The sequence below is a fragment of the Aptenodytes patagonicus genome, chromosome W (genome assembly GCF_965638725.1).
Source record: "Aptenodytes patagonicus chromosome W, bAptPat1.pri.cur, whole genome shotgun sequence".
Classification (NCBI taxonomy): Eukaryota; Metazoa; Chordata; class Aves; order Sphenisciformes; family Spheniscidae; genus Aptenodytes; species Aptenodytes patagonicus.
Genome location: NC_134981.1, coordinates 20,127,390 through 20,141,146, shown reverse-complemented (window position 1 = coordinate 20,141,146; position 13,757 = coordinate 20,127,390). Strand labels below are relative to the sequence as shown.

The 13,757-nt window shown below is 41.3% G+C and overlaps 1 protein-coding gene across 1 annotated transcript in view; it reads left to right on the top strand.

Annotated features, from left to right (window-relative positions):
* LOC143172146 (proprotein convertase subtilisin/kexin type 5-like) overlaps positions 1-13,757 on the top strand; it is a 276,611-nt gene that overhangs the window by 97,173 nt on the left and 165,681 nt on the right. The window contains exons 4-5 of the mRNA XM_076361408.1: positions 9,641-9,784; positions 12,158-12,234. Coding sequence (XP_076217523.1) covers positions 9,641-9,784; positions 12,158-12,234 — 221 coding nt within the window. The remainder of the gene's footprint in view (positions 1-9,640; positions 9,785-12,157; positions 12,235-13,757) is intronic.

The window sequence follows — 13,757 nt, the reverse complement described above, 5'->3', positions numbered from 1 at the left end:
GCTAACTCAGGAAATCAATGCTATGTACCTCATGAAGACTTATAGAGGGCATAATGTGCACTTTCTGAGACACTGCATGTCACAGGACTAGAAACTTTGTTTCTATTCTGTTTTTTATAGACTAACGGGCATCACAAAATACAGAATTTTACAGTCGTTGTTTTAATTTTATTTTTAGCTCTGGAATCCCAAAAGATTTTGACCATCAATATGATTCCCAATTTCTCAGTTTAGTCATTCAATTTTGTTATTGATCACTAACTGGATACACCAAGCCTCAAACCACCAAAATTAGTGCAGCAGACAGAAAACATTAAGATAATGATAATGACAGTAAGCTAGTTTTTAGAGAGAATTTCACAAAATGGCTAAGAGAATCCAGGCACATGTTTGACATTGAATACAATGTCAAAACAGAAAACTTTTCTAATTTCATGTCTGCTTTTTAATTGCAAAGGAGAGCTTCCAAATTGTCTGTCCAAAAGATGTCCAAGTGATTCTTTTGGCCTTTTACCCTTGTAAGACATGAATTTCAAGTATGAGAAAAGTTTTGTATCTGAAGTTTTCCTTATTATGCCCCTCTTCCTTCCTACAGGTCCTTCAGGAGTCTCTCAACCCTGCAGATAGTTCCTATTAAATACTAACTGTGGTATCATTAACATTTTCCAGTTAAACAGTCCAAAGACAAACATCATCCTTTAATTGCTTTTTAAAAACCTTAATGAAATTACTCTATGTAACTGGGTGAGGGGTTGTTTATTCCTTTTGACGGTATCCTCCATGCAATAGATGTAAACAATGTATGTTGAAATGGTGCTGGCTTACTGCAGTTGTCTAGTCATGGTACTAATGCAGGAAATTTCTGAATTACTTTATCTGCTGAGAGAGGGGGAAATTCCATAGACTAACCTGGTTTATACTATTCCTTTTAAAATTCAAAAACAACACTTCAAAGATTAATAGATCTAATAAAAACATTGCAACCCCACAGCTTCTGTACATTAATATGACAAAGATTGTTTTGACTCTAAAAAGAGAAGACAGAAAAAATACATTGAAAATTAGTTAGATAATTCAGTACTTGCCCACTGATACAAAATTCAATCAATCTGAATTACATAATTTTTATTATCATGACAGATGTTATATTATTTTTTATTTGGGTAACACTGTAAATCAAAACAGTGCCTATAAATTCATTAAAGAAAAGCCCTCTGCTAAGCAGCTGACAATATAATTTGGACTGATGTTTAGGAAACAGCACATGGTTAAAGGAAAATAATAGAATGGAACTCAATAGTGGAAAATTCCTAACAAGAAAGTATTTTGAAGGAAAGAGGAATTTAAAGTGACAGGAAAGAGAGCATATCTATACCATATGGAACAGAACACCTATACCATATTATATAGTATCTGAAGAGTAATTGTACTCCAAGATTTAAAGTGTTTCTGATAAAAGCCAAATTTTCTGACTGCCTTGAGAGCAATGTGAACAATCAAATTAAAATAGAGAAAATCACAAACTACAGGGATCTGAGATCTGATGTTGAACCAAACAAAACTGGAATTTAAGTGGTAAAGGACAGTACTTGACAAGAAGAACAAGGCTGGGAGCAGGGAGGTAAGAGCACAGATAAAAAAGAAGTGAGAGGAGGAAGAAGAGTAAGGAATAGAGGTGAAGAGAAAACAGGCTATTTTTAATAGGACGAGAATAAATTATATATTGTAACAGTAAGAACTGAACCCTTTATCTGCTATTGAACTACTCACACTTGGATGCATCTCCACTGCCTTTCCATTCTCTGTCCATATGTTACATATTCTGTGATCCAAAGTTATATGTGGGTATGCAGTTATGCCTGCTTTACCCCTGGAATTTCATTTATACTGAAAGAGTTTGTTTAGACTGGCTTTCTGCCCAATCTTGGAGCAGAGCAAGGCAACTTGAACATCAGTTTGATCTGGCACGTCTTTTGAGAGAATCAACAGAGCACTCAGTAAAGCGGCAGATATATCTTATATTATGTTTGTGTACATGCAGGTAGCAAAGCAGCTAATGAATTACACACACCCTTCTGCTGCCACCACAAAAGCAGAAGTTCAGGTAAGGTAAGCGAGGGCAACTGGCTGCGGTGACATCATTAAAGAAAAAAGCAGTCATCTTCTGGCAGAGAGCCAAAGAACTTGGAAGAGGAAAGGGATTAAAAACCCATATACATGCTCAGCCTGAGTGGTTTGACTGGCCTGTAAGCAGAACAACTGGCTCATCCCCTAAGATGAGAGGACAAGACAGATAGCAAAGCAGCCAAAAGATTGATCAGCATTTCAGAGAAGGGGGATGAATGATCAGTGTAATGGTCTAGCTGGTTGCACAGCTTGGTCAAGGCATGAGACAATAGTTAGGAATCAGAGTGATCCATTCCAGTCGACATAGATAAAGAGAAAGTGCATATTGGATGAAAAAGATGATAAGCAAGGACTTTCTACCTTGGTGTTGTGGGTTAGCCCCAGTGGGCAGCTAAGCACCACACAGCCACTTGCTCACTCGCTCACTCAGTGGGATGAGGGAGAGAATCAGAAGGGTAAAAGTGAGAAAACACGTGGGTTGAGATAAGGACAGTTTAATAGGTAAAGCAAAAGCTGTGCGTGCAAGCAAAGCAAAACAAGGAATTCATTCACTACTTCCCATCGACATGCAGGTGTTCAGCCATCTCCAGGAAAGCAGGGCTCCATCACGCATAATGGTTACTTGGGAAGACAAAATGCCATAACTCTGAATGTCCCCCCTTCCCCCTTCTTCCCCCAGCTTTTATTGCTGAGCGTGACGTCATATGGTATGGAATATCTCTTTGGTCAGTTGGGGTCAGCTGTCCCAGCTGTGTCCCCTCCTGTCGGAGTTTCCCTTTGTTCAGTGTCGACGACGGAGCGGGAGTTGCGATTCCGGAGTAATGACAGATCTCAATATGAGTATGGTCATTCTCCTTTATTTACACTTATAACAAGGCTTATATAGTTATCTACTATGGACACGCGCTACCTGCAGCTTGCAGATAGGTTACAGCCTTGTGTTCACGCGCATCTATGCTCTAGCAGATTGGCCCGTTCTTTCTGATCATGCGAAATGCCTTCATGGTCTTTATCTTGTTTTTCTCCTTCCAGCTGCACATTCCTTTCTCCGTTATTTTCTGCTTAAGTGCCTTGTCATGCCAGGTGGTGCAGTGTTTGCTCATTAAAATCAAACTCAGGAATGTCCGTTAGTGAGACTCCCATTCCCACATCTCCCCCTTTTTGTTTTACTAGAAACACTGCTGAAACCGATCTTTCAATCATTTTTCGTATACATTGCAACAAACAGGGTACACAAAACAAAAATGCATATAAATACTATTACACATATCCCTCTTAGCTTGGCTAGTCCTTTTAACCAGCCACGAGGAGGAGCTGTCTGATACCCGCAAGTCTGCAAACGCAGCAGCCAGGGGGTCTTTCTCCCCGGTCACTCCCCCATCATTCACCGGAACGGATGGGGTGGCTGGGCACGCTCTTCATAACAACCTATAATTGGTTAATCACAGCTGTCCACGCGTTCACAACACCCTTCTCATTGGTAGCTGCCGGCTGGTCTCACCGATCTCTGCCTCCTCCTTATCCCGGGTGTTGTTCCGCTTTTGTTGTTCATCACGTGGCGAGGCTCCTTCTTCTGCTCAGGGAAGGATGGTCAAGGTCACCAGCCGTCTTTGTCAGCATATCCCTGCTACTGTTAAAAACATGGGTTGCTCAGGGATACTAGATCGTGCCCCTGCTGTACCAGCCACTCCTCCACAATTCCCCCTTCTTGTTTTTGAGCAACCCAGACTTGATTAACAATTTTCATAATTGCTTTCTTCACACAGCTAAAAATTATACAAGAGCATATACTTATTACTAATATAACAATTAAAATGCGTAAGCTTTCTTTTATTAAACTTATTATCCAAGATGGCAGTTCCCCAAATATATTCTTAAGCCAGGTATCGAATAACCCGTGATCTTGTTGAATATTCTTGGTGTGGTCCTTTAACCATTGTAGCTGTTTGTGGATTGACTCCCCATGGTCAGACAGATTCATACAACACATCCCTTCAAAATCCTCACACCCATGTCCTTGTGCTAATAACAGAAAGTCAATAGCGGCTCTATTCTGTAAAATCGCATGACGGAAGCTATCCTGATCTGCAAGTAATTTTTCAATAAGCTCTGTTGTCACATCAGCCTGCTTTTTAGCCCAACAAGCTAATTTCCCTACCTCATTTAGGGCCCTCGCAGCTGCAGCGCCTGGTACAAATAGTGAAAGGAAGACTTTTTCGGTGTCGCTAGGCAGAATCACGTCATCACGACAGTCTGGGGAAAGACCCGTGGCGGCTCTTTTTCGTCTTTGTTGTTGCCCTTTTCTTGTTATGGTTTTCCACCAATTTTGTCCCGGGGCCAGCAGGGTCAATTTTCCTAAGTAGCATGGCCCTCCTACAGCATTTGCTGGGATACCCTGCCAGGCCCTGTCCCCACATATTAAAAATACCTGTGGGGGCAACGCCTTTGGGGTACCATTGTTCCAGATCCCTATTCCTCCCTTTGTTTCCGCTCCAGCCGCTCCTAAAGCATAGCTATTACCACTGTCATTGGTACCACAAAAATCGCCCGCATCCTGATACTTGTAGTAAGATGCGTGGGAGGTGACATTAGTCCACCCTGTCCAGTTTCTTGCCTGGTAGAAGTGGATACCCGTCTGTAGGGGTCCCCCAAATATAAAACATGTCTGAGTCCAATTTTTAGATGTATTTCCAACTCGCATCGACCCTAATAGTTCCAACTCCTGGGGATTCCAGGGTAGCGAGTGATTTAATCCTTTTATCAAGTTAGCACTACAGTTGCTAGTTGTAGTCACATTAGTACAGCTGCCAGTACTGAACCTGGCAAAGTCACCTTCCTTATATCCAGGCATACCTAACAAACAAGTCCTAAACGGCTCAGTTGCTGAGGCGAGGGAAAGGCAAAACGCGGGCTGCCCTGTTTTATTTGCCCAGGTTACCCACATATTTTCCCTTGGGTTAATGCGATATATAGTTGCCGACCCTGGGATTATTAAGATTAGGCCAATTACGATCACATCTGCCTGGCTCAACATTTTCTCTTCTAGGCGAATTGCCTTTTTTTTTTTTTTTTTACAAACAATAATCAATTTGGCAGTTTCGTGGACTGTATTTCGTGTCCAGTGGTTATTAATATTCTATACAGCACTATTTCTTTCAGATAGCAAGTTTCACACCACCTTTGTGCGCGCGTGCACCGGGCCCACCACTTCTTATCACAATGGTAACACTGACACAATACTCACGGTACACACCGTAGGCACTCTTTGTTTTTGTTTTTTTGTTTGTTGGGTTTGTTGGTTTTTTTTCCTCTTTTTTTTTCTCTTTTTTTTTTTCTCTTTTCTTTTTTTTTTTTTTTTTTTTTTTTCCCCCCACGTATCGCCCCCCACAAGCGATCGACAAAATGACTATATGCTTCAGTGGCACCTTGCTGTACAGAACTAAAGGATGGAGTGGGCGAACCGGGTAAGGCTAAAAAGGCATCTAGCACCAGTTTGGCAGACAACTGCAACAAAGCAATAGGAAAAACCAACTGAGCATTAATATCATTAAACCTTCCCGTCCCCGTTATCATTTCCGCGGTAATCCCATAGAGGGGATCCCCCTGCGTTTGATGCTGTGCCGCAGCACTTGCCGCCCGCCGTGACCATTCCGACCCCCACAACAAATACTGCGTAGGTGACAATAAAAGCCTCATAAGGTTTTGGCAGTCAGCAGGGCACATCAGGTCAGCCGAAAAAATCCAGATTACAATTTGACGTGAAGCTTCTGATTTTATCCCATACTGGGACACAGTGGTTTTTGCTTGCTGTAGGATTTTCCAATCGTGAGGTGCCCACTTATTGCCGTTATTCTCTTGCAGCACAGGAAAAGCACTCGCCCCCAAGCTGGATACCGCTTGCCACTGCCCGTCCAGCATAGCGTCTCTAGCCACTTCGCTCCAGCGTCTGGGCTGAACCGTCGCTGGTGGTCCAGAGAGGCAAGGGGGTAGGGATTCCCCTGATGCCCCGGACAGGTGCTCCATTCCTCCCCTCTGGGCTGTAATTGTTAAGTCCTGTAACTGTTGCACTACCTTCTTCAGGAGCTCATTAGTCTCAGCCATACTCTGTGCTTTGCTGTCACCCTGTGGCGGAGTAGACGCACCTGAAGAGACTCCTAGAGGCGGGTCTGTTGGCCACGGAGGGGTTAACGGAGCTAGCCGCTCCTCCTCTCCGGGTCGTCGCTCTTCCGCGACCGCCTCAGGTGAAAGAGGGGCCCCGTTACCGCTAGTTTCTGCATCTTTGCAGTCCGTAAGCGGAGGGTACGTTTCAAGCAGTTCAGAAGCGCCGTCACCCCCCAGAACACTATACTTGGCTTCCAAGGCAGTTCGTTTGGGGGTACCCGACATACCTCGGACTGCAGACGGCCCAAAGAACCGAAACAGTCCAGATGTTGTATTCTTCGGTCTATCAGGCAAGGGTTCTGGGGCTAGCATTTGAGTGGCTGCACAAGCCACCTTTCTTTCAGCTTTCATGGCTTTTAAAGTCTCTGACACAGACCTCCATAGTTCCCGCACTGTTTTAATCTCCTTCTTTGACTTTTCATCCCCCGTGATAGTCTGCTCCCACATAGTATTGCCAAGCTCTCGCCACTCAAGGTCAGAAAAAATAGTTTGACTGTCCTTAAAATGTCCCCAACGTTGTCCTAATTTAATCAACGTACATAATTGTTTTACCGTTGTCTCGATCCCTCTCTTGGAGAGGATGCTTACGAGCAACGCAGCTGCCACCTCTATTTCCATGATAGCGGTCGCTCACTGGGAGGCAGTTGGCCAGACTGCTCCGTTATCTTATCCCCCTCCGATCATCGGGATAGTACAACTCCCAGCCGCTTTTCTCCCGCTCCCCTTCTCTCGCTGCTCTTACCGCAGTCTCGAAGATATGCGCCGAACCATCCTCTGCTACCAGATGTCGGAGTTTCCCTTTGTTCAGTGTCGACGACGGAGCGGGAGTTGCGATTCCGGAGTAATGACGGATCTCAATATGAGTATGGTCATTCTCCTTTATTTACACTTATAACAGGGCTTATATAGTTATCTACTATGGACACGCGCTACCTGCAGCTTGCAGATAGGTTACAGCCTTGTGTTCACGTGCATCTATGCTCTAGCAGATTGGCCCGTTCTTTCTGATCATGCGAAATGCCTTCATGGTCTTTATCTTGTTTTTCTCCTTCCAACTGCACATTCCTTTCTCCGTTATTTTCTGCTTAAGTGCCTTGTGATGCCAGGTGGTGCAGTGTTTGCTCATTAAAATCAAACTCAGGAATGTCCGTTAGTGAGACTCCCATTCCCACACCCTCCCAACTTCTTGTGCACCCCCAGCCTACTCGCTGGTGGGGCAGTGTGAGAAGCAGAAAAGACCTTGACACTGTGCAAACACTATTCAGCAATAACTAAAACATCCTTATGTTATCAACACTGTTTTGGTCACAAATCCAAAACATAGCCCCATACCAGCTACTATGAAGAAAATTAACTCTGTCCCAGCCAAAATCAGTACTCTTGGTTTTGCCCTTAATCCAGCAGGAAAGTATTTTGATTTTGTTGCTGACTTTGGAGCCTCTCCTTAGCATACAGGTGCCCCAAGAAATCTGATTCAGTCAGACCCAGGAATCCCGATTGCCCATTGCAGCTCTCTCTTGGGTTTGCTCTGTAGTTGGGAGCATTTGCTTCTACCTCTCTGTCTCCATGTCTTCACACCAGAAAAATGTGAAGGATAGTATTCATCTCTCTTGCAGGTGTTTTCTGATGCTTACTTCAGTAACGCTTTTGAAAAATGCAAAGGGATCTGAAAACACTACACATTGTTAACTCTGTTGTTTTACATTACAAAGCCTCATGTCTACAACCGCTATATTGTGTACAGAGGGCGAGTTTAGAGTGTAATTAATTTCATAAAACCAGCAGTGCAAACATTTCCAAGCAATATACAGAACAAAAAAAATTAAGGTTGGCCTATACTTTCCTTGGAACTGGTCCCTAAAGTCCTTCAAATGCCTTTTTATGTATATCTATATACATACATACATATATGTATAGGCAGACAAACACAGACAAGGGAAAGAGAGCAAGACTACATATTATGTACAGTACCTAGTAATGTTAGGTAATGTTAGGTAATGTTACTAGGGACCATTCTTAAATCCTCTGGTTTGTATATGAAAGTATTGTGAATGGGAGAAAGAGGAGGAGGAAAACACAATTTGACAGCAATCTGACCTCAGTTTGCACTGAACATGGCTAATGGTTGCCTTCAGTGTGTTTATGTTCAGGAGGACAGGGATGGACTAAGTCAAGGCAAAATGCATCTCTCAATGTATTTATACTCCTTACAATTTGTAGAGTGCTTAAACATTACACTGAGATAGAAGCATCTCAGTGTAATGTTTAATGTTACTCTGTGGGGCAGAGGGAGTGAATGCCAAGCGTGCTCATGTGGCCACTGTTGCTATGATACAGGTTTCAAGTATTTCTATTTTTTTTCCATTTCTTTTTCCTCTCTCCCACTCTGCTTCCCCCCTTCCCCCCACCCTCTCTTTTTTACCTATTGCTCTGGCTGAGTGGAGGAGCTGGAGAAAAGCAGTGCTGATGAGGGGCTGGTTGGACTCACTTTACAGGGGACGGCTTTGCGTGTTGATCACAGTTGCTAATGGGGCATATGAATACCCAAGGTTCACATCTCATTGCCATGGCAAGCCAGATTTCTTCATATGAACTGGGTGCATTTGTGTCAAGGAAAGGGCTTTCAATTTTAATATACCCTAAATGAACTTTCTCCCCAACACCAGACTGGGTGTCTCAGAAAGTAGTTCCCCAGGCTGTTCTCAATGTAACTATCTACAATTCATCAGATACCTTAATATGCAAGTTTTTCAGAATGTTGTTTTGGTTACAGGTTCATCACTGCTGCTCGTCTGCTGTTATTGCACAAAACCTGCCAAAAGCCGCCTTTTATAGATAAAAAATAATCTGGATTAGTTTCCAAGACATTCTGTAAAGAAGTTATACAACACATAAGCTCCAAAAAGCAAGTTTTGTTTCCATGGCTGTTTCTGTACAGGCATTTGTCTACTTTTATCCACATATGATTTTTTTCATGAAGAAAAAAAATCAAACAATTGAAATGCACATTTCAAATGAGTGGGTTTAACAGTCAGGAATAGATGCTTTATTTTACACAGGGCTTCTAGTGGTTCAGTGTGGCTGAACACTTCCCTTTTCTATTGCTTAACATGAAGAGTAATCTGAAAGAGAAATAAGCAGGTTTAGCAACTGTCATTTAATTTGGCATTTCTTTTTTAATTATCCCTATATTTCTAAATGAAGATGTTGAACCTGTATAGTTGCTATTCAAATCAACATGCTCGTCTGCTAATTTAAATCGTAATGTTAATGTGAATAGGCTAATATCTCAAACCCACACTGTTCAGTAATCTGCAACATCCAATACTTTTATCTCCTCTTCTCTCCTTAGCACTGCAGTGATAACACCAATCATTGCCAATCAGATATGAATATAGTAGGTGCTTGGAAGAGAGGCTACACTGGAAAGAATGTTGTGGTCACTATCCTGGATGATGGCATTGAAAGAAACCATCCAGACTTGATGCAAAATTATGTGAGTCTCTGCAGTATTCCAGATTTGCTGCTTTATTATTACCCTGCAATTAATTTGCTGCTCATAGAAAGACAATCATGTTCAAGTTACTGAAAGAGGAGGGAGGAGGGAGGGAGGAGGGTTCATATTCCTCAAATAGTAACACCAGTAGGAGGAAAGCATTCTTCCAGGAGCAAAACGGACATCTTTTGGTAATCTGTATTCTTTTAGTTAAAACTATATGCAGTCTTAACGTCTTTAATGTATCTGGATGCCTTTCATAATCGAGTCCTTCATTTCTGAAGGGTTGGAACCAATTGTGTGATGTTCTTTCTCTTCTCTGTGATTATTTACTTAATATCCTCACATCCTGAACACTCTGAGAAGTTAGGAATGGAATACACTGCTTTTGAGTTAATGCATGCAGCTGAAGTCCATTTTTGGTCAATATGTTTAGCTAGCAAGACAGCAGCTCTCCTCAAAGACTGTAATTTTAGGCATATCCTCCTATGAGTTTATTTTTAATTTTATTTTTAATGTTTATTTTTTGTCTTATTGCTAGAAATAATATTAAAGGAAAAAGACATGACTTGTGAGTCACTCAGTTAAAAATAGGTGTAGAATATTTTGAGGTCTTTCTAGTAAATCTCTGTTAATTCCAGTGAGCCCCCTCCCGATTTGTAATAAGAGGAGAACTGTATCCTTTGTTTACTGTGTCCTATGTTTCATGTAGCCTCAGAAAGTTTTTGTTTGGTTGTGGTTCATCACATTTAAATTATTGGTTTAATATACCTTTGAAGGATTGTGTAATGTGAGGAGAAGCTGCTTCTCTAGTGGGTGATTTCTTGGTTTAGTGCCACACTTTGAAGCTGTTTAGAATGTTAGGGTTGCGCTTTGCTGGAGTGATTATTCCTGTGGTTCAGAAATAGGCATTACCTGAAAGCACATGACCTTAAGGATCTTATTATTTTTCTGAAATTAAATGTGCAAGCTGTACATACACACAAGGTAAGAAAACAAACAAATATATTTGGACTGAGTCAGATTGGTGAAGATAACACACACGAGGCATGTATATACCTTCAGGCCCATTACAGACATAGATCTTGTAAAAGGGCCTCAATCACAGGCTTTGTGCCAGGGAGCATATCATCTTGACAGAGCATTCAAGAAATGAAGGTGACAGTACCAACATTAAAAACCCATCAAAAGCTACAATGGTGTCCATAGTTCTAAAGCCATTTATTTAAAATTAGTCACACTTATATCTGTATCCTTCCCCATTGCATGTGGAACTCAGCTTTGAAATACATTACTGCGTAAGCACAAATGACAGGATATTGATCTATTTATCAATGTATGCTTAGTTTGATCCTAATGCATGACACATCTTTCATTTTAAACTCTAAAGTAATTTAAACAAACCAAATATAATTTTACCTCCTCATTGAATGACACAGGTGTCACTTCATCCCAGTACTGTCCTTCCACTGAATTCAAAGTAGCTATTTATTCCCTTACCACCTTCTCTCTCCTTTTCCTCATGCCAACAAGGAATTCCCTCAGAGCAATTCACATTGCTTGCTTGATGCCTTCTATATGACAGATTATTGCTGGTGTGGCTGCAAACAGGAATATTTGAGGTGGATGTGGTAACTGGCTTTGAACAAAGAAGAGATTAAAAAGAACTGCTTTCCATGTCAACACACCACACGCTACCACATTAATTAACAAGAACCCTACAAACCTGCAGTTATTTGCTCTATAAACTATTTTCAGCTCTAAGAATCTCAGTAAATGTAAAATATGGAACAAAAATATGCAGATATTTTGCATATATTTGAACCCTCCCAGCCAATTAAGGGATGTTTAGAGAGACACTTTTTTCCAAATGGGAATGTACTTTATGTTTCACTTCAAACTGTATTTTAATAAAAATATTATTAGGATAGTGATATTATTCTTTTTCCTTGAAACAATGACTGAAATTTCAGTCATCATCTTGCAGATAATTTCTTGAATCTTGAAACATTTAGCAAAATCCTGATTTTAAGAATGAACACTTAATTTCTGAAAGTTTCTTAGAAGGAATATAGTCTTTTGGTTTAATGAAACACCTCTTCCTACTTCCTCACAGACATTGGAACTATGCTTTTTCAGGGCATTTATTATCCTACTCCCTTTTCAAAAAATAAAATAAAATAAAATAAAATATCTAAATCCTATAATTATTAAATATATAATCCTTTCCTAGAACATGCAATCATCGTAAAACCACAGGAATGTTAGTTAGCCTAATTGCTCTCTTGTAGAAACCTGCTGAAGAATATATAGGCCACATGAGTCAATGACTAATTAATGAGACACTGGTTTTCTTTCTCCTGTTGGCTACAGGATTCACAGGCCAGTTTTGATGTAAATGGAAATGATTTTGACCCTATGCCTCGGTATGATGCCAGCAACGAGAACAAGTAAGGCACTACAACATTCATGACATTTTCAATTTAGTTCATCAAGTAGAATGCACCAATTCTGCTATGAAATTCTAGGAATCTTGAATCTTCATAAAGCGGTGGGATTTGCATTTAAATCTCTGTGAAATATGTATTTATGTTACTCCCATGCACACTGCATGATACTTACTCTTTGAATGCATTTGGACTCATCTGAAAATACATAAAAATTAGTTTGAGAGTTCTGGGCATGTGAAACCAACTATTTTTAATCCCTTTGGGATGCAGTAAAGGGTGACACTTACCTTTTTTTGATCTCTCTGAGTTATTGGGGTTTGTTATGTGTGAGAACTGACTTTATAGATTTTGTGCTTTGAAGAAATACACAAGTTAATGTAGATTTTACTCTCTAGCCATTTATTTTAAACTAATGGAGATTTTACATGCGGAGATTTGCTAGACACTGTATAAAAACCAGAAATAGCAATTCTTTCTGATTATAATGTCTGTGGCTGATGACTGGTTAGATATATCTGTATGAGTGATATATTACTCCTTCAGAGCACAGCTTCCTGGTATTTATCATTCCAACTCTGCTCTTCTTTGGATGTGCTATGGTGAAGGCTGGGGGAAATGCTGGGAGGGACACCTTCCCTCAGGAAACAGGCTGCCTCTCTGTCCCATTGGGTATTTGAGGGCAGTTTTTTATCAGTTACATTTTCAAAATAGGTACTTGACATAAAGAAATTCCTTTCTGTGGAACTGCATGTATTAGAGGAAGGTGAATCCTACTAGTTGTCAACATGCTGTCTGTGCATTTTGTTTTGTTGAGGTTTTGGGAAGAAAGCAAGGCTGTGATTACATGATCAGCACAAAAGGGTTGCTCCACTCCTTACCTTGTGGTTGCTCATTCCTCCTCCCTTTCCCTAGCCTTTGTGCAGCTATCCAGAGTAAAGAAGTAATCTAACTGAAAACTGTGCTACCAACAACAGCAACAACAAAATTCAGCTCAGCTTGTGGTCAGAGGAGAGCTAGATAGGCACAAGAGAGGTGGGGAAAATGAAGCATGGCCTGAGCCTGTCAGTGGCGGTGCCGACTTCAGAGAAATAAGGTGACTGTATGACAATGCCCCGGATGCCTACAATGGTCGTCCACAAAACTCAGTGTGATGGACAGGCAGTTGCCAGCAGTAGCTGTCAAGGAGTTTTGAGAAAAGATGTGATGGTCAGCCCCGGCCCTCTCTGACTACTTCTCAGCTGAGCTGCCAGCTTGCATCAAGCTCATCCTTCTCTCCTGCTGCCCCCATTCTCCACTTTGGAAACACATCCTGGCTCATCTGTGTGAAGACACTCCTGTCCTTGGAGTTGGGACATGGCCAAGGTACATTTGGAGGCCTTCCAATTTAAGTGCAAATTCAGGGATTCGCCTTTACTGCGCTGCAAGCAGCCATGTATCTCCAGTTGTGAATGATGTCTGAATCTTTGTCTTTAACTGGGTACTGAAGCCATCACTTTCTCACAAAGCATGTCCAGAGGAGGTTG